Consider the following 20,931-nt stretch of genomic DNA (forward strand, 5'->3'; position numbering starts at 1 on the left):
GCCCGGGCCATCCCGGAGCCGGGTCTCTGTTTCCCCGTAAATAAGGCTCCCGTCCGCGGCCGGCCGTATAAATAAATGCCGCTGCGTCGGGGCCGGCTCGCCCTGCCGCACGCCGGAGAGCGGGCGCGGGCGCAGGTAGAGCCGTGGGCGGCCGGGGCCGGGGCCGGGGCCGCGCCTGAGCCGCCGCTTCAGGACGCGGACAGCTCTGCGCCGCGGGGCCGCGCCACGCCCGGGCTGCCGAGCGGCGGGCGGCCGGGGGAGCGGGCGGCGCGGGCGGCGGGCCGCCAGGGGGTGCCGGCGCGGGCGCTGCTCCCTGCCCGCCGCCTCAGGCGGGGCCATGGCAGCGGGCGAGCGGGCGGAGGAGCCGCTGGCGGAGCTCAGCCACTATGTGGTGGCGCGGCCCATCTACAGCGAGGCGGGCTTCCAGGAGGAGAACGAGCGGCGGCTGCCGCTGCCGCCCACACTCCGCGAGCGGGCGCAGGCGGCCTGCAGGTGGGTGGCAGCGCCCGGGGGCCCGTCAGGCGCCGGCAGCGGGGCGCGCCGGGCGCGGGGGGCCGTGAGGGAGCGGGCGGGGGCGGGGGGACGCGCGGTGCCGGCGCCGGGGAGCGGCCGCCCGCTGAGGGATGAAGTGGCCCCAGAAACGCCCGTCGGTCGATAGGCTGCCCTTCCCTTCCCTTCGCGTGGGAGCGGTGGTGGCGGCTGGCCCCAGGGTGCTTCCTTCAGGGGACAGCACTTTTGGCACCAGCCCGCTCCCCGTCACTGCCTGGCAGAGGACAGTGTCCCACCTCTGCCTCTCCAAACGCCCGTCACCCCAGCCCCAATGCCCGTCACCCCAGCCCCCTGCCCGCCTCCGGCCGTCAGGGCCTTCCCAGCCGCCTTCCCGTGGGGTACGTGCATCACTTGCTTTCTTGCAGGTGTTCGAGAAGAAGAGCCTTTCAGATCACCAGGTCCTTTCTGCCTGTCCTGGAGTGGCTGCCCAACTACCGGGTGAAGGAGTGGCTGGTCAGCGATGTCATCTCGGGGGTCAGCACCGGCCTGGTGGCCACCCTGCAAGGTAAAGCCGGGCGCTTAGGGGCCCTCGTTCCCCTAAGGGAGCTGGCTGAGCACAGCCGTGTTATGCAGATGGAATTACAAATCTGAGACTTGTTATTTAATACTAGATATTAGGTATTATTTTGCAATAAATAATTGATGGTTTTAATTTATTCCTTCTTTCTCTGCGTGGCAAGAAGATTTAAATTTCCTTCCACGTGCTGTCAAGATGTGTGTTTTAACTTTTCTTCCAAGCCTTTTACTCCAAGAGCATTCATTTTGATATTTGAATTTTTTTATTACATTGTGATAAATGGATAGGTCATGTGGTCTTATTTCTCTTGGTTATCTGAGCCTACAGCTCTACTGCAGCCGCCCATAAAAACGTCGCTATTGCCCCAAACTAATGCAACCTTGATATCTACTGTCCTTTAAAATTTGGCCCATAACGTTGTTCAGGTATCCACAGACAACAGCCTTCAAGGAGGCAGCGGTGTATTTACATTAAAAAAAAAATTTAAACTTGATGGATATTGACAGTACATGGCTTGCAATATTAAGTTTTCCGTATTTCCTTATTCCATTTATTAGGAAAGCATTCTGTAAATTAACAAATAGAAAAGTGGCAGAAATAATCAGAAATTAATTAAAATAAGCTGGTTAAGGAAGACTTAAAGGGCAGAACCATTCTGCCTGAGGCAGCTGATGAGGTCCACTGTCAAAGACAACACTAGCTGTAACCCTAATATGATCCAGCACATTCATTTCTTTCATCTCAGTAGTGTTCTTACGCTATTTTCACAGTTTTTCAGAACTAGGGGAGGTTAAGCTAGCTGTGTCAACCCCACGTTTTCCCTCAATGGGAATTATTTGCACAAGGGGGCAAAAACTCACACTGGGAACAAAGAAAGAAGTTTACGCATTCCCAATTAGTCACAAGTATTCCCTACTGTCTGTTCCCTTGGAGCATGCTAGGAAGGCACAGACTGGCAAAAAAAAAGGTATTACAAACTTCTACAAGTTTGTACACAACAAAAGGCAGAGGGTGACTTGAGGATTAAGGATTTGTTCACAGTGCTGAAGAGTCTGTGTCAGAGCTGGAAGATCTCTGCCTGAAGGTAGTGCCACAGTTACAGGACACCCCCTGCCTTTTTAAGATGAGCTGGGCTAGATGGGCTTTTCATATGTCTTACAACAGCTATAACTGTTACAAGTTATATATATAAATATATATATAATATAAAATGTTATAAACCTTACTGTAACCCCCTTTTTTGTTTTTTTTTACAGTGGGGCCTAATTTTCTCACAATTAGATTCTACTTCTAAATCTGATTTCTGAAATACACTGTTTGGTCTCCCACCCATGTATTAAAAAAAAAACCCAAAATATAACCCCCCCAAGTTAGTGCAAATCTAAATCTAGCTGTAATTTTTTTAAAAAATATAATAATTCTGAAATGCTAAATCATGAGATACAGGGAAAATTGGCCAAAATGTTTGCCAATAAAGAGGCTTCTGGGATCCTGAGGTCCCTAAAGTCCCCAATTCCCAGCATCTGTGTGTGCTGCTTGCAGTCCTCAGTAACAATAGTGAGCTCAGAACTTCAGTTGTTTTGAACTTTGACAGGTTTTTGCGGTACCTTTGAAGGATAGTATTGCACCTTGCAGTGGGAGCTAAATGGGATATGATACTGAAGGCAGCTTTTTTTTTCCCCATTGTTTGTTGGATTTGACAGCTCGCACAGGTATACAAAAGAAGGTGATGATAGGGATCAAAACTCTCAAATTTGTGTGATTTACTTTTGTTATTTTAAGTTTATAAGCTTTGTTATAATTTTATGTTTATACTGAAAAAAAGGTGGCCTGATTTTTGGAAGGGCTGAACATACTGAAGCATATTTATAGTTTAATAATTCAGAGTCTGTGCTTGAAATTTGTCTGTAACTAGAACATTTGACCTATCCCTCTTATCTCTCAATGGGCAGACGATTCACTCTTGCAACTTGCACTTAAACTTCACATTTGAACCTATGTTTTGTGCTACCTATACAAATACAGGAACATCTTGTAGTACTTACTCATCCAACTAACACTGTGGCACATATATACGATCATTTACAGTCAATGATACTCACATATGTGCCTGCCACTGATTTACAAACAAAATGCATTCTAAATTGTATCTAGAGAAAAGCAGTAAATCTTTCTGAAAGTCTACTTTAGACGAGACAGTAGTTTGTTGAGAGATTTTGAATCTAACATTTTGATGATCTATCATTTCAGGTTTGGCATATGCTTTGCTGGTTGCAGTTCCTGTTGGATATGGTCTCTATTCTGCCTTTTTTCCCATCCTGACATACTTTTTCCTGGGAACATCAAGGCACATCTCAGTTGGTAACTGCATGTGTTCAAGCTACAGTGAATTATCTATTACAAAATGTTAATCTTTGCTGTGAACATTGATATCTTTCATACCAGACAGCTACTTTCTGAATCAAATTGGCTTTACTGAATATTAGTATTGGTGGGTTTGGGGGACTTAAGGCTTATTTCTTCCCTGTACAGGCAACTGTGCATACTAGCTACCTTCAGTTGTGTCCCTGCATGCTTTTTGCTTGCATTTGTGCTGAAGTTTAAATCTTGTCTTTGGCTACACTCTGTGCAAGAAATTACAAGATCAAGGCCTCAGTAGGCAGTATGGACAGACATTTTGTCTATCAGCTAAAGCTCAAGATGGCTAAAACAGCTCTCTTAGTCTTCTCTACAAGCCTTCCTTGCTGCACCCTTTTTTGATCACTGTGGACAATATCATCTTCTTGCCTGTCGCGGAGACCCAGAACCTGTGTGTCTACTCCAGCCTCGCTCTAGGTCCTCACATCAAGGCTATGGGTAAACCTTGTTGATTCTTTCTGAATACTTCCTTCAAAATATGGGATATATTTCCTGTTAGTTCTCACATTTGGAATTAGTATTACAGCTTGATCACTGAAGTTTCTTTTTCTTCATTCTAACAAAACGCAGTCTTTCCTTGTTCATATCTACTAAGAATAGATTGTTTTCCCCTCCCAAAGCTTTGGCGTGATATAGGCTCCTTCATCAACTTTCTTCTCTGCTGCATCAAATACTTCCGTGTGTTTTCTCCACTTTTTTAGCCTCTTCCTGCCCTACCTATCGGCTCACATTTGCTATCCAGGTCTGAGTTGTCACCTGTACTTATGTTGACATTCCTACTTTCTAGGTTATCAAATGCTCCTTTTTATGCTTTTTCCAATACTCTTAATCATGAAGCGTCCTCTAAGGTATCTGTAAAATTAGCTTATCCTTCTTTAAGATGTTTTGTGACATTCTCCTTTTCTGCATAATTTTAGTAAATAACTGCAACAAATATGATTACTTTTAGATTGTGTGTTGCTGACACAATCATTGCTTTCTCTCTGTATCTTGCCCAAAGTATAGTTTCAGTCATCTTTAGCCAATGTAATACTACATTACTGCCAAAAGATGTGGTCCTACACTTTGGTGCATGTTTCTGCCACCACCGTGGCGGTGAGACTCCTGACCATGTAGCTATGTGGCAATCTGGATCAGCTGAAAACTAACCATGACCAAAAAAAAAAAAAAATTTAAATAGCTGTTGTTTCAGCTGGATCAGTGATCTGTTTTGTCTGGTTGTGGTGCTGATATAAGGGCGATGATTGGAACATGTTGCCCCTTTTGGCCATGGTACAGCCCTAAATTGGATTAAGCAAAGCATGAAACTGCACCTGTATCTACAATGTAAGTTATTTAAGGAAGAAATTGTATCTTTGTGTCATATTTGCAGTGCCTGTGGCTCCTGGCCACCTAATACTACTAATGTACCCCAGTTAAAATATTATATGGACTTTCTGACTTAAAGTTTGCTTGTCTAGTCTGATAAATGCTTCTTTTCAATGTATATTAAACTTTAGTGTGTTCTGTTTGTCATTACAGGTCCGTTCCCTGTAGTCAGTTTGATGGTGGGATCTGTTGTATTGAGCATGGCCCCTGATGATAATTTTCTCATAGATGGCAGTAATGCTACAGGGACTAATGGTACTGGGACACTGATAGACACTGAATCCAGAGATGCACAGAGAGTGCTGATTGCTAGTACACTCACATTTCTGGTTGGAATTTTACAGGTAAAACAGTTGGCTTGAAGACACAAGGTTGATACTGCTTGAATTTTAATGGAAAAACCATTTAATGGAAATACCTACTAGGGCAGTAAGACATTTTCCTGTAGCAAAACACAAAAATTAATCATAGAATCATTTAGGTTGGAAAAGACCTTTAAGATCATCAAGTCCAACCCCTAACTTAACACTGCCAAGTCATGACACATTAAACATCTCAAACTCTGAAGAGCTTTTGGGGGATTATTCTTCTTCTCCTGGGCAGAGTCTGTGGCTGCATGACTGGGAGCACAGACAACAGAAGAACAGCCCTGTGATTGCAGACCAAGAGACATGCATGAAACTAAGTGCTAATGGTGCATATCCTGGAGCATCCTTCCACACATTTTTTCAGGTCTCCTTTATTTCCTTGGATGGCATGCTATTAAGCTACACTAGGCTGCAATAGGGGAATATGGTCCTAAGACTCTGTATCAAAGAGAAAAGAACAAAGCATGAGAAATCAAGAAATAAAAATGTACCTTGTTGTTGTTTAGCAAGCTGTTATTCTTCGTGATTTTTCCAGGTAATATTTGGAGTCCTTCAGATTGGTTTCATTGTGCGGTACCTTGCAGATCCATTAGTTGGGGGATTTACAACTGCAGCTGCTTTTCAAGTGCTTGTGTCACAATTGAAAATAGTCCTCAATGTTTCAACTAAAAACTATAATGGTGTCCTTTCCATAATATATGTAAGTATGCTCTTCTAATACATTTTGGGCTTATGCCAAAGTTTTTATATAATTGTTTATCTTCTGCTTCCATGCCATACAGGAAGGGCTCATATATATGGTGGTAAGTATAGGGCATTCTCACTCTCACAAAGATCTTCAGCTGTTCATTTGTATCTGTGGGGCTCTAAATAGCTGCTTTCAGGGTTCCCCAGACAGAAAATCTAATTGCCATCTTGAAGTCTTTTCCACATAAAGTTTAAATGTAATTATCCAGCAAAAGAGTTCTTCTTTACGTTGTCACTTCTGGAGACTATTTTTCTGTCCCACGCCTTGCTTTCTGGCTTATTGTGAAGGTTGTTTCATTAATTCTTTAACACTGTCAAGTCATCTGCCAGAGCTGACTGGTCCCAAGCCTCTTCACTCTTAAACCAGCAGGTCATTCTGGTAAAGGGCATTGTTCTGCATTCCACGCTGTAGCCATATTTGTGAGTATCTAAAGAAGGATGTGGATTCCCACCCTTGGCCAGGTACCTGCTGGTTAGCTAAGGTAAGGCTAAACGTTGCTGTCACAACTCCATTTGCTGATCTTAGAGAAAATGATCTTATTCAAACCTCTCCCAAAGAGAAATTTAACTAAGCACACCAGGCAAGATTTTTTCCTTCCCAACTATCAATAAGCTTCAGGAAGAATATTTCTCAGATCATACACTGCAACTTTTTAGAAAGCTGAATGCTAGGGTTTGGGTTTCTTTTTTAGGTAACAAAACTTAAGATAGATACAAATGCAAAGCTTGTAATGAAATAACTGGGGAAGAGACCATAAAAAGTTAGTCAGTTTGACTAAAATCAAAAGTTTTCATATCATCGTTTGAATGATGAACTACAGCAGGTACCTCACCTGCTGGTTAGGTAAGGTGAGGCTAAACGTTGCTGTCACAACTCCATTTGTTGATCTTAGAGAAAATGATCACATGGAGAAATGTCTTGGCTCGATTACAGATACATTGAGTTCCTAGAGGTCTCATATTATGGAATAGTTGACATCCCCAAGAAAATTATTCAGAGTTTTGTCACTGACTTAGTTCAAAACTATTCAGGTTTGTAGTATTTTAGATCTTCCGTAACACTTCACATTAGAATAACAGATTTCTAAAAAAAGAGGCTGTTCTAGACAGAGAAGTGTATTTAAAGATTTTACATGTGAGTTCAGGAGACCAGACTAGCAAAAACATCTAGATCTAGATTAGCAATAATAGGATGAACATAACTACGAACAGCAAGGCAAAATTTAGAAAAAAAATATTTGGTGGACTATTGGGGGAAAAAAAAAGTTATGGGCCTTTTCAGAGTTAAACTATTTCCCTCAGAACATGGAAAATTAGATGAGACAAAGTAATGTCTAATAGGCTTCAGAGCAGACCTGGCAGGGTGATGGACTCATTAATCGAACAGGTTTTTCTGTCTCTATTTTTTATGATTACTGAAGGGTGGTACATTTAGTAGAAAGTATTCTTGAAAAGGAATTACATAGTTCTTCCCACTCCTGCGAGCCTGAATGGAATGCTGACTTTTTAGGTTAAAGCTCAAAGGTTCTGTGTTCTTACAGGCGAGCCAAGTCAATGTGCTTGCAGATGTGCGTAGAGCAAAGAAATTGTGATTTCTGGTCTGCTCAACCTGTGACTTGCTGTGTCAGCTTCAACAAGTTTTGGACTTGCTTCAGAAGTGGTGTTTGACAAACTACAACACTAAGCATCCAACATTAGAAGAATCCACAACCCAAAGTTAGGAAATTACTGTTCCCCTGTGAAGTAGGGCAGTGCCAGAGATGGTCAGTAAGAATGGCATCCAAGGTAAGCAGTACCACAGGCAAGGAAAGGGTTCTGTCACCTGAAGAAAGGCATCTGATTCAGTGTTTCAGGAAGGCTTCTTGTTTAGCTTAGAAAACATAGCTGATTAAGCACTTTCAGATGTTTTATTTCAAAACCAGGGTCTTTTCGGTATGGTAGTAAGTGGTACTGCTGCTGCAACCCTCCCCTTACCTTTAAACTGATAGCTCAGTATTCGGGGAGTTAACCAGGATGCAAAAAGTCTGTTTCTAAGCCCTTTTCTACCAGGTCGTTCTGTTAAAGCTGCTTCACTGTGCAGGGAATAATTAAATTTTCTTGGAGACCAGGGGCAAGTGAGAATTACCCTGGTCCTTAGGAGGAGGGCAGAGGAGTATTTGTAGCTTTTCTATAATCAGCTCTTCATGTTTCCTCTCTACACTTGTTTGCAATAAACAGTAGGACCAAGCAAGGGCATAGCAAGGGTAGAGAAGGGAGCTGCCTATTGCAGCCCAGTTGTAAGAGTCCTCCAGCCTGGGACTGAACTCTGCTGGGAGGGTTAATGTACTGTAAGGTGAGGTTTAGTGACTGCTTTTCTCAAGTGTAGGATTCTCCACAGCCTGGCAGGACCCATGTGTTCGTACTTGTTCTCTGTATGTCTCTGTATGTCAACAGTAGAAATCCACAGACCATATACACTGGGCATGCAGTGTGTATGTCAGAACCAAAGTTTTGCCCATGAATCTGCTATAGCTGTCTTTTATATAGAAAAATGGGGGTCTCCCTTGCTATTCAGACAAGGTGGAAGAAGCTATAGATCTTCTCTTCCTTGCTCAAAGAACAGGTAGAGGTAAAACACAGGCAGGGGTTTAGCTCTTCTTACTTAGTATTAATTTCCTAAAAGCTGGGAAGCAGGAGCCCCCTGTGTGGACAGCTCTCGCAGTTAGGCTTTTTCAGTTAAATTCACCATTAAATCCATTCACTGATTCTGTAGCACCTGGACAGTATGTTATCCTCTGACTCCTTCGGGCCTGAACAAAGCAGTAAGTTGGCCTCCTCCACAACCCCATGCATCTGGATCTTCTCATGAGTATTTTTACATCCTTCAGGTGGTCATGGATGTGCTTTATGTTGTCATTTTTATTTTTCAGACTCTTATTGAAACATTTGAAAAAATCAGTACCACCAACATTGCAGATCTTACTGCTGGACTCCTCACCATTTTTGTCTGCATGGTAGTTAAAGAAATAAACGATCGGTTCAAACACAAGATACCTATACCTATACCAATAGAAGTTATTGTGGTAAGCAAAGGAGCATAACAAACACTGATAACAGATAAAATAAATGTGGCTAGCTACAGGAAGACAAGAACCCTTTTTAAGTATTAAAGCTGTTGTTTTATTTTATTACAGACAATAGTAGCCACTGGCATTTCATATGCTGCTGACTTGGAAAAAAAATACAATGCAGGCATTGTTAAGAGCATTCCAAGAGGGTGAGTGCCTTTGTTTTCTGGGAAATAGGTATTATTTTAATGGGCTAAAAATGACTGTGGTAAGAGAAAAAGACATAAAAGAGATATCAAGAGCTGTAACCTGAGTTTAGAAATGAGAGCTGGAGATTTCCTGAGTTTTACTTCTGGCTCTGTCAATTATGCCACTTAAATACGTTGCCCAGTTTTCCTTCATCTGTAAAATTGGATTAGAAACATCTACCTGATTCATGAAGTTCACCTGAGAATTAATTGCTTCATGCTCATGAAGTGAATATATGTCTAAGGAAAATGTACAAAAAAAAGTATTTTTAATAATGAAATTCTGCATAGATTTAATTTCTGTGTATCTGAGTTATCCCACTATGGTTCATATTCATGCCACTACTGTTATCCCAATCAATCTCATCACTTCCATACTCAGAGGAGCAAGGATGTTGAGGACTACACTGGCAGAGACTTTCACTTAAAGATTCAGAGCACTTCACAGTAGTAACCTTCACATTCCATTTGGTATTCAGGGCTTATTAATTAAAATTTGTGGAAACACAGTAGGGGATAAAATGTTTTTGAGATCTTCTGAAAAGTATGTTAACAGTAGTATGAAGTGTCATTAACATATTTATGTAATTCATCATACTATTCAATACAACCTTTATTCAATGCTTCAAAAAATGTACTTTTTCACTTTGCTATCATAAGGCCAAATCTCAGTCATGCTGAGAACAATGGGAGCTTTGTTGCTGACTAATAGCATCAGGATTTGGGCTATGGTGAGCTAGATAAGCGTGTTCTGTATGTCAATGGGCTGTTTCCACCTTTTTATTAACTTGAAACATTACACTTCATATTATAAGCAACCTCCTCAAACTCCTTGACAATTCTAGTAAGAACAGAGTTTGACCAAAGTTGATAACACTATCTATTTTCTAAATGCTAGATTTTTGCCTCCCGAACCTCCAGATGTCAGCCTCTTTTCCCAGATGATGGCAGCCTCCTTTTCCATTGCTATTGTTGCTTATGCTATTGCTGTATCTGTGGGGAAAGTATATGCAACCAAGTATGGCTATGCTATTGATGGAAACCAGGTATGTGTAACCAAAATAGTTCATAAACGTGGTGAATGTTAAGTTCTGTTTCCTGCTGACTTATGTAGCCAAATAAAAGAAAGCTCATTCACACACATTTTTCAGAATAAGGCTGAAGATAACAGGATTAATTCTTTCAACTATTGAAAAAAAATTAGCTGAAATGGCCATATATTACCTGACAAATTTACCACATAGAGATAAGCTAAATGTGCTCTGTCTTCAGTATGGGCTTTTTATACAAATTAATTCTTGTGTGTGGCTTTAGTGCCTGCAGTAGTTCTGAAGAAGTAATTAAAGCTAAGCACTCTATAGGGGAATTTTCTGGTGATGTCAAGTTGACATGGCCAGCTTTAGCAACCTGCTTTCCATTTCCACTTGTAAGGCATGTTTTGAGGTGTGTTGCCAGGGTGGGGGAAGGCAATGTCAAGTTAAGAAGTTGCTCTGGACAGCTTTATTTCGGCTTAGTCTACATGCAGGATTTTAACAATTGAACTTTTCAGTTAAGGCATGATTTTTTTCCTACAGAATAAATTATTGTAATTCTCAGCATGACACCAGTTACACTAATATAAATATACCTGTAACTATATAGCTAAGTTCTGCAGTTTCACAAAAGTAAATGCCTACCAGTATATGAACATACTTGAATAACTGTCTGCACCAAATGGCTGCATTGTTTGAAGCATTGGTTTCTAAAGGCACGTAGCTGGAATGCTGCATTCACAAGCTCTTAGAGGATTCCTGCAGTTGTTCAGTGTCTTACCAGGGGTTATATAGCTGTGGAAGAAAAATGTCAGAAAGTTTCCTTGTCCTGCATCTATGCTAATTTTTAATTTTATCCTTTGAACATACAAGAAAATGCACTCACTACAATAAATAGATAAGCTGAGTACTTTGTTTAATGAGTCCTTTAGTACTAATGGATTACATAAAGTTTGATTTTGGAAACAGTTTTGCAGTATGTAACAAAATTATACTTCTGAACATGCTGGTCACTTCACAATACATAAAGTTCATATCTGGTAACACTTTAAAAGTTGCCTAAAGTGCATTGGCTTTCAGGTTGATAAATCTGAATCAAGAATACATATTCCTGGAAGTGCTGTTTATGCTGTTCTTTTGTTGAATATGCTGTTCTGCCAGCACTGATGTGCTTCAGAGATACTAATTAAATATTGTAGTAGTAGAAATACTGTCTATAAAAGCCAAGTGCCTTCCTTTCAATAATATGCTATGAATTTTACACACAGCAAAGGTTAAATGTAGCCTTGAATGATGGGCAAATAGTTTACTTGAACCGGAGAAGTTAAAATAACATCGTAAAAGCAGGTAGTAAAATAATTTTGAAGGATAGGTCAGTGCTGTTATTTGCAAGTGTTTATTTTGTCTTCATAGATTCATAGATTATTAGGACCTAAGAACACTAGGAACTATACTTCCACCATTTTCTTGCAAAGCACAGCTATTATACAGGAATAGGCATGAATCATCTAGGCTGTTCTGTTAAAGAACACGGCTTCAAAACCCTGCTTTTGTAGTTGGAGCTTAACGAAAAGCTTACAGGAAATTTCATTTTGGAGAAAAGAAGAGAGACAGTCAAAATCAAATCTTAAATTATATTTTTTAAAATTTGCAGCGAGTGAAAATCTCTTGTGCCTGTGTCGGCTTGGTGAAAACAATGTTTCTGTCAATTATATGGGGTTGCAGGCAGCTCCAAAATGCCTCATTTCTCAGCAGAGGAATGGCCCAAATCCCAGGACATAAAGCTCCCAGGGTCCTTGTCACTTGAGCAGAACAACCAGCATCAGTAGGTGCCAGCATCTGTGACCCTGGGGCAAATCTATGAGAACGCTGCCTGGGACTCAGCATGAGTTCATTGGGATGTTTAGAGTGAAAAACTTCTGGCTCAACAAACTAAAAGTTTTCAGTGCAACTGTGTTTTATTGCAAAGTTCCTGATTAGTTCTACTAATACAATGCTTTGCATTAATTAAAGGCTTGTCTAAACTCATACTGTTGCACTGATTAAAATTGTTTAGCTGATGATACTTGGGAGTTAAATTTATACTAGTCCCATTTCTCGATGCAATTATACCAGTGTAATTGTTAGAAATGTTAGGTTTGATAACATTGATGGAAATAAGCTTTAAATGTCTTTATACTAAGATGAGTGTGTCCATGTCAGGGAGAGTATATCGACTTCATTGTATTGGTTTCCAAACACAGCTAGTTACACTGACACAAGAGGAATTTTTGTAAACCTTTAACAGCCCTTACTAATCCACACTCTTCTCAACTTTATTGTGCTACCTACTTTACAAACTACTGTAGAAGCTATTGTTATTATCCATTGCAAATCATCTTCAGGCATCTGTATTTACAGCATCATCCAATTATCTTTCAGGAATTTATTGCCTTTGGGTTCAGCAACATTTTTTCAGGTGCCTTTTCTTGTTTTGTTGCAACTACTGCTCTTTCACGGACCGCAGTCCAAGAAAGTACTGGTGGAAAGACTCAGGTAACGACCTCTTACTAGTACTATGCATGGGTAAGTTTAATCTTGTATAAGGCACAGCTTTCACAAGGGATGAAAACAGTCCTAAAATGATTGTGTTGCTGGCATGTGGAAAGCCACAAGTATCTTTGTTAGCAGTTTTTGCTGCGGTAGTGAATCATTTTTACGGCTCTGCCAGGAGAGGGCAATCAAGTTTTACATAGCGTGAGCTTCATTAGAGGGTCAGAAATCCCTCAAGCATAATAATTTCCCAGAATTTTATTCCCAATGAAGGGACCGAGTTTGTCACAGTAGGAATTCAGGATGAGGGAGGAAATCCTCTTGCAGCTGCCTATGAGATATTTAAGCTCCCACGTGCTGGCCTGGGCAGCCCTGCCATTTGCCATTCATCATCTGCCCGTGTGCCATCTTTCTTATGTTGAGTAAACTATTCTATTTTACAGTACTACAGCTTTGCATTTTTTAACAGTGGAGAACTATGGGTAATCCAGCAGCCCCTTTTCTGGCTGGCACCCAGACTGCTCCTTTCATCTGTCTATGCAATGTAACCCCTCCAAGAGCTACTACCTTGAGTGCGGTTGTTTACACTACCTGCTTAATTGAATTCCCTCTGTGTTAGCTGAAGTGTATAATGATTGCCTAGGTACACCTAAACACAATGGCATTTTGGCAGGTCTTCTTGTTCCTAAAGAAACGTAATGTGCAACTACTTGTACATTTTTCTCTGTAATGCTAGAAACGTAAGATAGAGTCTTAGTAAGTTCATTTCCTATAAACACTCTATGTCCTTCGCAGGTTGCTGGTATAATCTCAGCTGGGATTGTTTTGATTTCCATTGTTGCCCTGGGGAAATTGCTAGAGCCCTTACAAAAGGTACGGTACTTGTCCTCTGCAGCATAGCCACCAGCACTGATCAGATTCAAAGGCTCAAGTTTGATGAGCAGGATTAATAGCCCTGTTTAAACATGGTGACCGCTACCAGAAGAGGCTCTGGTTTATTGTCTATAATGTTGAGCACTGTCTTAGTATGTATCTTTGCTTCTAAATAACATTTTTTCATCATTTTTCTTCACAGTCTGTGTTGGCAGCTGTAGTCATAGCTAACTTGAAAGGGATGTTCATGCAAGTGTTTGATGTTCCCCGTCTGTGGAGACAGAATAGAGTGGATGCTGTAAGTAACCTAATTTTTTCTTTTCTCCTGAATGTTTTTGTCTGGTTTCTTTTTGCCTTTTAATGCCATCCAAGTTTCTCTTCAGTACCAGATAAATAGAATTTTGTAGAGTTAACATCAGAAAACTTTCATGTGCATCCTCAAAATGCAAGTGCCTTGAGGTCAGTTAAAAATTCCCCATTTTAGAGTTTTACATAGTTTTCTACTTATCTGCATTATTTCCTATACCCTACAGTAAGAGCGCCAGTTGGGGTATTCCTGTGCAGCGATGACTCCTCCATAGCAGTTAGCATAGCTTACAGCAATCTTGTTTTGAGATGGCTTGACAATCAGAATAAAGATGGCCTGTTGTCACCTTTACCATTCAGTTTTTGTCTTTCGTACGATTTAAATGGGTCAGAAAAAACTGACCTTTTCTTAATTCATGCACATATATTTCTGTTGTGACCAAATTAGCATCCCATTTGCCTGAATAATCTCAGGTAGTCCTCAGAAAATATTTTTTCTTGTTGTAGCAAGACTAATCCAAGCTAGAATGTGGATCAATTCGGCATGCAAGGGGATATATGAACAGGCTTTTCTTATGAACCACTATAGCCATATCTCAGGGTACTTGCTCACATCTCCCACTGTATTGTCTGTGGAGCAGACCTTCAATGTGGCTGTTAGGGCAGGAAAAGATTGCATAGAAAGTATTTTCTCCATGCAATCCTTACTATGCTTAGATTTTACAGTCTGTGTCATTGGGCAGTACCCGCCTTAGGTAGATCTGAAATTTTTTAGTCAACCATTTACTAGTTTTCTTTATAAAAGATCCCACTGCCTTCAGTGAGAAGTGCAGGTACTCAGCTCCTTGAAAGAGTGGGTCTGCTGGGTGTTCTGCCTGGGCAGTGACGTAAGCAGGAACTGAGGAGCCCACTTCAACTGTTCTGCCTGAGTATTCAGTGGAGATTTTAGAGAATGCCATCAACCTGCTAATATGAAATACTTCCCTTTGCAACAGTTCTGATTCTTAGATATCACTGAGGACCCCCTTCCCTCTCTATATGTCTGCAGGTGGGGGACCATACAGTATTTTACATCTTGGGAAAAGAAACACTTTTCAATTTCTAAAGAAAGATTAACAAAGACTGCCACCATCAGAAAGAAGAAAATGCAATGGTTAACTGCATCTCCTTTAATTTCACCAAAGGAACTAGATCCCTGAAAAATGTTATGTTAAAAAAATAAAAAGCTTATTTCCTAAAAAACTAACTATGCCTAATAAGATAGTGATGGATAGGAGCATCTTGGAGGAAGAGGAAGACTTTTGTATGGGGTCAGCTAATTGCCAGTGTGCTGTGATCGTCTCCAAAGTTAAATCCATCTGCTGCTCCTATTGCCTGGTCTAGTGATTCTTTAGAATGGCCAGGAGTTATATATTTTGATTATGAGACTTTACATTTGTTATTTCCTCTCCAGATGATCTGGGTTTTTACATGTGTGGCATCCATCATTCTGGGACTTGATTTGGGATTACTTGCTGGCCTTTTGTTTGGATTGCTGACAGTTGTGCTGAGAGTTCAATTGTAAGTAACACAGAATAAGAAATAATTGTTAGTGTTATACCATGAAAAATATATATCCTGAATATATACCAATATATACCATGAAAAATAATATCCTGAAAAGCAACATGATTTGTGGCAGAAAATCTGCTTGGGTTTACAAAAATTTTTACATGGAAAAAATCTATTCTTTAGAACAGAACACTGTGTGCAATCATTAAAAAAAAAAAAGAAGATGCATATTTATTCTATTTCATGTTGGGTACTCTGGTGTTACTTAGCCAAATGTTATTATTATACACATAGCTGAGTTCTGGAATTTGTGTACACACATAGCTGAGTTCTGGAAAGGGATTCAGATCAAATATAAAAAGATGTATGAAAGGCTTCTGTAATTAATTGATCATTACAGTAACTCTTAACATGTAATACTACTACAGGATGTTGCACATGCCAATAACCTTTTTACTTATTGCTTATACAAGAGTGATTATATGCCTGTGAAAGAAGAGGAAGAGAAAACATAAGAATAAGACAAAATTTTGTACTTGTGGCTCATTTTTTGCTGCTCAAAGAATATATGGTAGTGGAATGGTAAGAAAAGGTGGCTTTGCAGAATCTCATTTGGCCATCTTGCTACCTTTCATTGATCTTTTCTCTGAAAATACAACGTAACTCCTTTCCTTCAGCCTGGAGTCCAGAGAGTATGGTTACTAGCAATACCAAAGGATAGTTGCGCTCTCAGCAAATGCATAAAAGTAAAGCCATGCAAAAGTTGTTACAGAATAGTAGATTATAAAAAATAGAATTTGAAGAGCCTCAAAAAACATTCCCAAATTCAACTTAAGATACGTGAAATCAAAATATAAAAGGGAGGTGAGGCTTTATAAACTTCAAAACAATCTGCTTCAACTGTTAAAAATATATCTGGAGACTGCAAAATATTTTGGTATTTTTATTGACTGAAATAAAAATTAATAGGGTTAGACAAAAAGTTTTAAGTAATCTGAAAAGAATATAAATGTATTGTTTCAGTTGATTTGAAATGGAAGTAGTGATCAGGGTTTTTTCAGTCAAAAAAATGTTTTTTCATTTAAACCAAACTAATCTGCTTTTAAAACTTTTCTCTGGTTTGGGAAACAAACAGAACAAGTTATTCATTCAGCTCTACTTAAAAACGGTGCAGCAAGTAGGCTGAGACCAAAGTACCTTGTCTTTAAAAAGGACAATTCACTACAAATCAGAAAAAGACCCTTGCACAGTGACACAAAACAGGTACAACACTTTTACAATGAGGCTATTTAGTTTGGCAGAAGAGAGGAGACTACGAGAGTCTATGACAGTTTGCATGCAGTAATCCCTTCAATTCTGTGAATGCCTCAGTATGATGTTTACCTTCACTGTCTTCTCTTTTTGTTTCCGTTAGTCCTTCATGGGGTGGCTTTGGAAACATTCCTGGCACAGACATCTACAAGAAGGTCAAGGACTACAAAAATGTAAGTCATAGCCTCTTCAGTCTACAAGCCAGTATAAGACGAAGTTGTGCCTCACATACTGTGGACAACTTGAATTTGGAAGTGGAGTGCTTGGAGATAACAAGTTTCAGCATTAAATTCTTCATCTTGATCCAGATGGCTGGTCCATATTGCATGCTGGGGCTGTAAGCTTCTAAAAACTGAATCGCCTCAATTATCAGCAAAGATACACCATTTTGTGTGAATTAGATACATAGCTGAACTGTTGAAGCAATTAAACCGCTTCTTATTAGCCCAAATATGGTTGTTGCTGCTTAAACTTATATTCTTATTAAACTTATGTTCTTTGGCAACAGGTTATAGAACCAGAAGGTGTGAAGATACTGAAGTTTTCAAGTCCAATATTTTATGCTAATATCGATGGACTGAAAAGCAGCCTCAAATCCACAGTAAGTGATTTATGATGGTTTTGGATGCTTCTTAACTGTCTCTGAGATTTCAGAATTATATCTAGGCAAAGTTAAATAATTTGGATCCTTTTCCTATAGGTAGGATTTGATGCAGTCAAGGTATATAATAAAAGACTCAAAGCACTGAGGAAGATACAAAAGCTAATCAAGAAGGGGAAATTAAAAGCTACTAAGGTAAACCATTTTTTTCCTTTCTATTCTTTCTCAAAGGATTAGTTAGAGTGTATTACTTTAGCCTTAATTATGAGTTCCTTTGTACTTACCTTTAAAATAAAGATGGAAAATTGTTACTGCTATGGTAGGAAGTCTGGGACCTGCAGGAGACTTAGCAGAGCAGTACACCTATTGCCAAAGACCCCACAGATCCAGGATGCTGTGACAGCCTAGGGCTAACAAGAGTGGAAGCAAGAGATTCCCTGATCTTAGCTCTGCCCCTCACCACCTCACATTGTCTCTGTGCAGCAGAAGTGCTGGCTCTTTCATGTGTACATGCTCCTATCATCCAGCTTCCTATGCACAGGTGAGATATATCAGTTGGCTGGTAGATACAGCCTTCCACATGCTCTTTAAAGAAAGCAGCATGTTCCTCTAAGTATGGAATATACATTTCAATAATTAAATGCTTACAGGAGTGGACAGGCAACACATCAAATCTCCAGAGTTGGAAGATAGACAACGGTTTTTCTGTTGTCATCGCCCTCAATGCAGGATGCAGTATTTCCTGTATATATTACAATTTATGATGCAGTTAAATGCTCAGTTATGTGACATTTCAGCTTTTGACCTAGTCATTTTACCATGTTATTATATATAGTAAATCTGAATCAAAGCTGAAAATACTGGTCTTAAATATCTCCTAGAATTAAAGCTATTGAGGGAGGGAGTAGCTCCAAGGTATTTATTTTCCTGGATAATGGCCTTTTTGCAGGAAGAAGCTCTTTTAACAAATAAAAAAAAGGAAAAGAAATACACTGTACAGAGGAGGAAATTATGTGCTCTGTCTTGTTTTTGTTTAAATTCTTGCATGCAGTATTGTCACCTGATACTAAAGGGACAGACATGTTCTTTTAGGGATCCTTACAGAATGATGATGGCACTAAATTGTAGTTACAGTTAAAGCTTTATTTTTCTTAATATGATTTTATGAGTAGTATAGGATAGAACTTATGATTGGAATGGCACAGGATTTCTACAAACAGAATTAATGCAGTACAATTTATAAGCAGCATAATACAGAATTTATAATACAACTTAACTTACAGTTTCTAATCACCTAGACCCTAATTTAGGGTTTCAAATCACTTAGACCCTCTGCAATTCAGGTGAGAACTTAATACATCATTTGATGCATCAATGTAATGAGCATAATGTAGACTCAAAAATTTTATAAAAGAAGATGAGTCCCTCACCCAGTCCTCATATGAAACAGACACCAGTGGAGGTGCCACAGTCTCACTCTCCAGCAATAGTTCCAGTCCAATTTCCCCACTTAGGACTTGTAACTGCTTGATTTTGTGGACAGTGCTCTGTGCACTGGTACACTTCCCTGTTCTGTGATCGGGTCATCAACAACACCTGGTTGGCTAGGTGCCTGGGATCTTCAAGGCCAGCAGGGGAGTGAGTAATCAGCCTGATGCCCAGGAATCTTGAGGCTGGTAGGGAAGGGAAGAAGAAATCTGTTTGGTTTGTGTACTTGGTTCACAGGAACTTCAAGACCTAATAATGAGGGGAAAGGAAATGAATACGTGACCTGCTTGGTCAGAGAGAATGGCTGCTTGCCTTAAAATGGCATTAATTATGCCAACTACATTACCAGGGGGTGGGAGCAGAGGGTACTGGTCACAAGTTTCCATCTTGTTCATTCCTGAAACAGACGGTATCACAGGGAAGTATTTTTTGTAACTCGAGAACTTTCTCCATGATTATTTAATTTATTCCATATATTATTTGCACATTAGAATGGCATCATCAGTGAGCCTGGTATTAGTAATGAAGCTTTTGAGACTGATGAGGAACCTGAAGACAACCAAGATCTTCAAGTTCCCACCAAAGAAGTAGAGATCCAGGTGGACTGGAATTCAGAACTCCCAGTCAAAGTAAACATCCCCAAGGTGCCCATCCACAGTCTCATTCTTGATTTTGGAGCAGTAACCTTCTTGGATATTGTAGCTGTGAGATCAATAAAAACGGTAAGGGCATTTTTTTCTGGTGTTCCGTGAAAATGAAACTAGTCAGTAGTATGTAAATCAAGAGATATTAACTGAAGTTAATTTCTGAGTTTTTAAAAGTCTGGTGTTGAAAAATACCTTCAAAACTTCTACAGCAAGAGGTAGAATATTGGTGTTTGTGTATTTTAGGTGTGGGAAAATGCATTAAAAGAACAATATGAAGGATGCATAGTCAAGTACTCTAAAATTAGAACTGCAAAATGTGGTCCCCTTGTATGCATATGTTCTGAAATATTTTAGTTATGTATTTTCTTTCCACATGCCTCCTGCTTTAATCTGGGTACAGGATGATGCTCACTCAACACAGAGGTAGTAAAAATTTCATCTTACCATCACTTTTCAGTCTTTAGCCACAATGTTTATTTATTCATTCCATATTATTTAAATTGTGAAGGAAGGAAGAATGATTAATTTCTTTTATAGGGTTTCCCGTGGCTAAAGTCAGAGCACTTTGTCAACATTCATTCATCTTCAAACATCACACTATGTAATAAGGAGATAATATTCCTAGTTTAGGGAGAGGGAAATGAGGTAAAGAGATTAAGCCCAGTATTTCCATTGCTTTTTGGTGCCCAGTCACAGGTGTGCAGGACCAGATTCTTCAGTCCTTTTTGATACTTCATATGTTTGCTACTTTCACTAACTTCATTTTGCAGCTGGGACTGCTTAGCCTATCTATAAACCAGATCTTAGATTACCAAGACTCTAGTTTATCAATGAGCAGAAGGGGATGGAATTAGCAATCACCTCTGAAAATACTATTCTAAGAGACTTGCCTGCCACCAGGAAGTCGGGTAGACTCCAGTCTCCCACCTTTTAACTAACTGAAATAAAGAATGCTGTGTGCCTTGCTTCAGCCTCCTGACTAGTTTTGATTCAGGTCCAGCTTCTGAGACAAGAGATACGGGGTCCACAGACATAACTTTTTCCATATGTAGCTTTTTCCATCCAAGAACAGGTCCATCTGGTGCACTGCATGAAGCAAAAACCTGTAAAAAATTTGCATGTGCCAATGAAAGATTGTATCATATCACACATTCATGGAGGGAAATAAAGCTTGCTCAGGCCCATGTGGTTCTCAGGTTGTTTGTGTTATGAGAACGGAATGAGAACCTTAATAGGCAGCAATGTATGTACGTGTAAAATTGAGAGTTCTACATACACAGTCAAAGATAGGCCGCTTCAGCAACAACTGGATCTTTAAGAACAGCCAAG

The 20,931-nt window shown here is 40.0% G+C and overlaps 2 protein-coding genes across 4 annotated transcripts in view; one reads left to right on the plus strand and one right to left on the minus strand.

Moving 5' to 3' along the window:
- Window positions 1–20,931, plus strand: part of SLC26A4 (solute carrier family 26 member 4) — a 27,508-nt gene continuing 6,577 nt past the window's right edge. For 2 of the 3 annotated variants that reach the window (XM_055807708.1, XM_055807709.1), the window contains exons 1-16: window positions 1–492; window positions 915–1,054; window positions 3,317–3,427; window positions 5,006–5,196; window positions 5,756–5,920; window positions 8,877–9,029; window positions 9,141–9,223; window positions 10,161–10,308; window positions 12,715–12,828; window positions 13,621–13,698; window positions 13,901–13,996; window positions 15,458–15,564; window positions 16,970–17,039; window positions 17,375–17,467; window positions 17,567–17,662; window positions 19,447–19,677. In XM_055807708.1, the coding sequence (XP_055663683.1) occupies window positions 338–492; window positions 915–1,054; window positions 3,317–3,427; window positions 5,006–5,196; window positions 5,756–5,920; window positions 8,877–9,029; window positions 9,141–9,223; window positions 10,161–10,308; window positions 12,715–12,828; window positions 13,621–13,698; window positions 13,901–13,996; window positions 15,458–15,564; window positions 16,970–17,039; window positions 17,375–17,467; window positions 17,567–17,662; window positions 19,447–19,677 (2,031 nt within the window). In that variant the 5' untranslated portion in view covers window positions 1–337. The other variant, XM_055807710.1, reaches the window with a different exon arrangement.
- The window catches only part of LOC129784718 (collagen alpha-1(I) chain-like), a 10,239-nt gene continuing 7,903 nt past the window's right edge, over window positions 18,596–20,931 (minus strand). Inside the window, exon 2 of the mRNA XM_055807712.1 lies at window positions 18,596–19,140. Coding sequence (XP_055663687.1) covers window positions 19,114–19,140 — 27 coding nt within the window. The 3' untranslated portion in view covers window positions 18,596–19,113. The remainder of the gene's footprint in view (window positions 19,141–20,931) is intronic.

The sequence above is a fragment of the Falco peregrinus genome, chromosome 6 (genome assembly GCF_023634155.1).
Source record: "Falco peregrinus isolate bFalPer1 chromosome 6, bFalPer1.pri, whole genome shotgun sequence".
In the NCBI taxonomy this organism is placed as follows: Eukaryota; Metazoa; Chordata; class Aves; order Falconiformes; family Falconidae; genus Falco; species Falco peregrinus.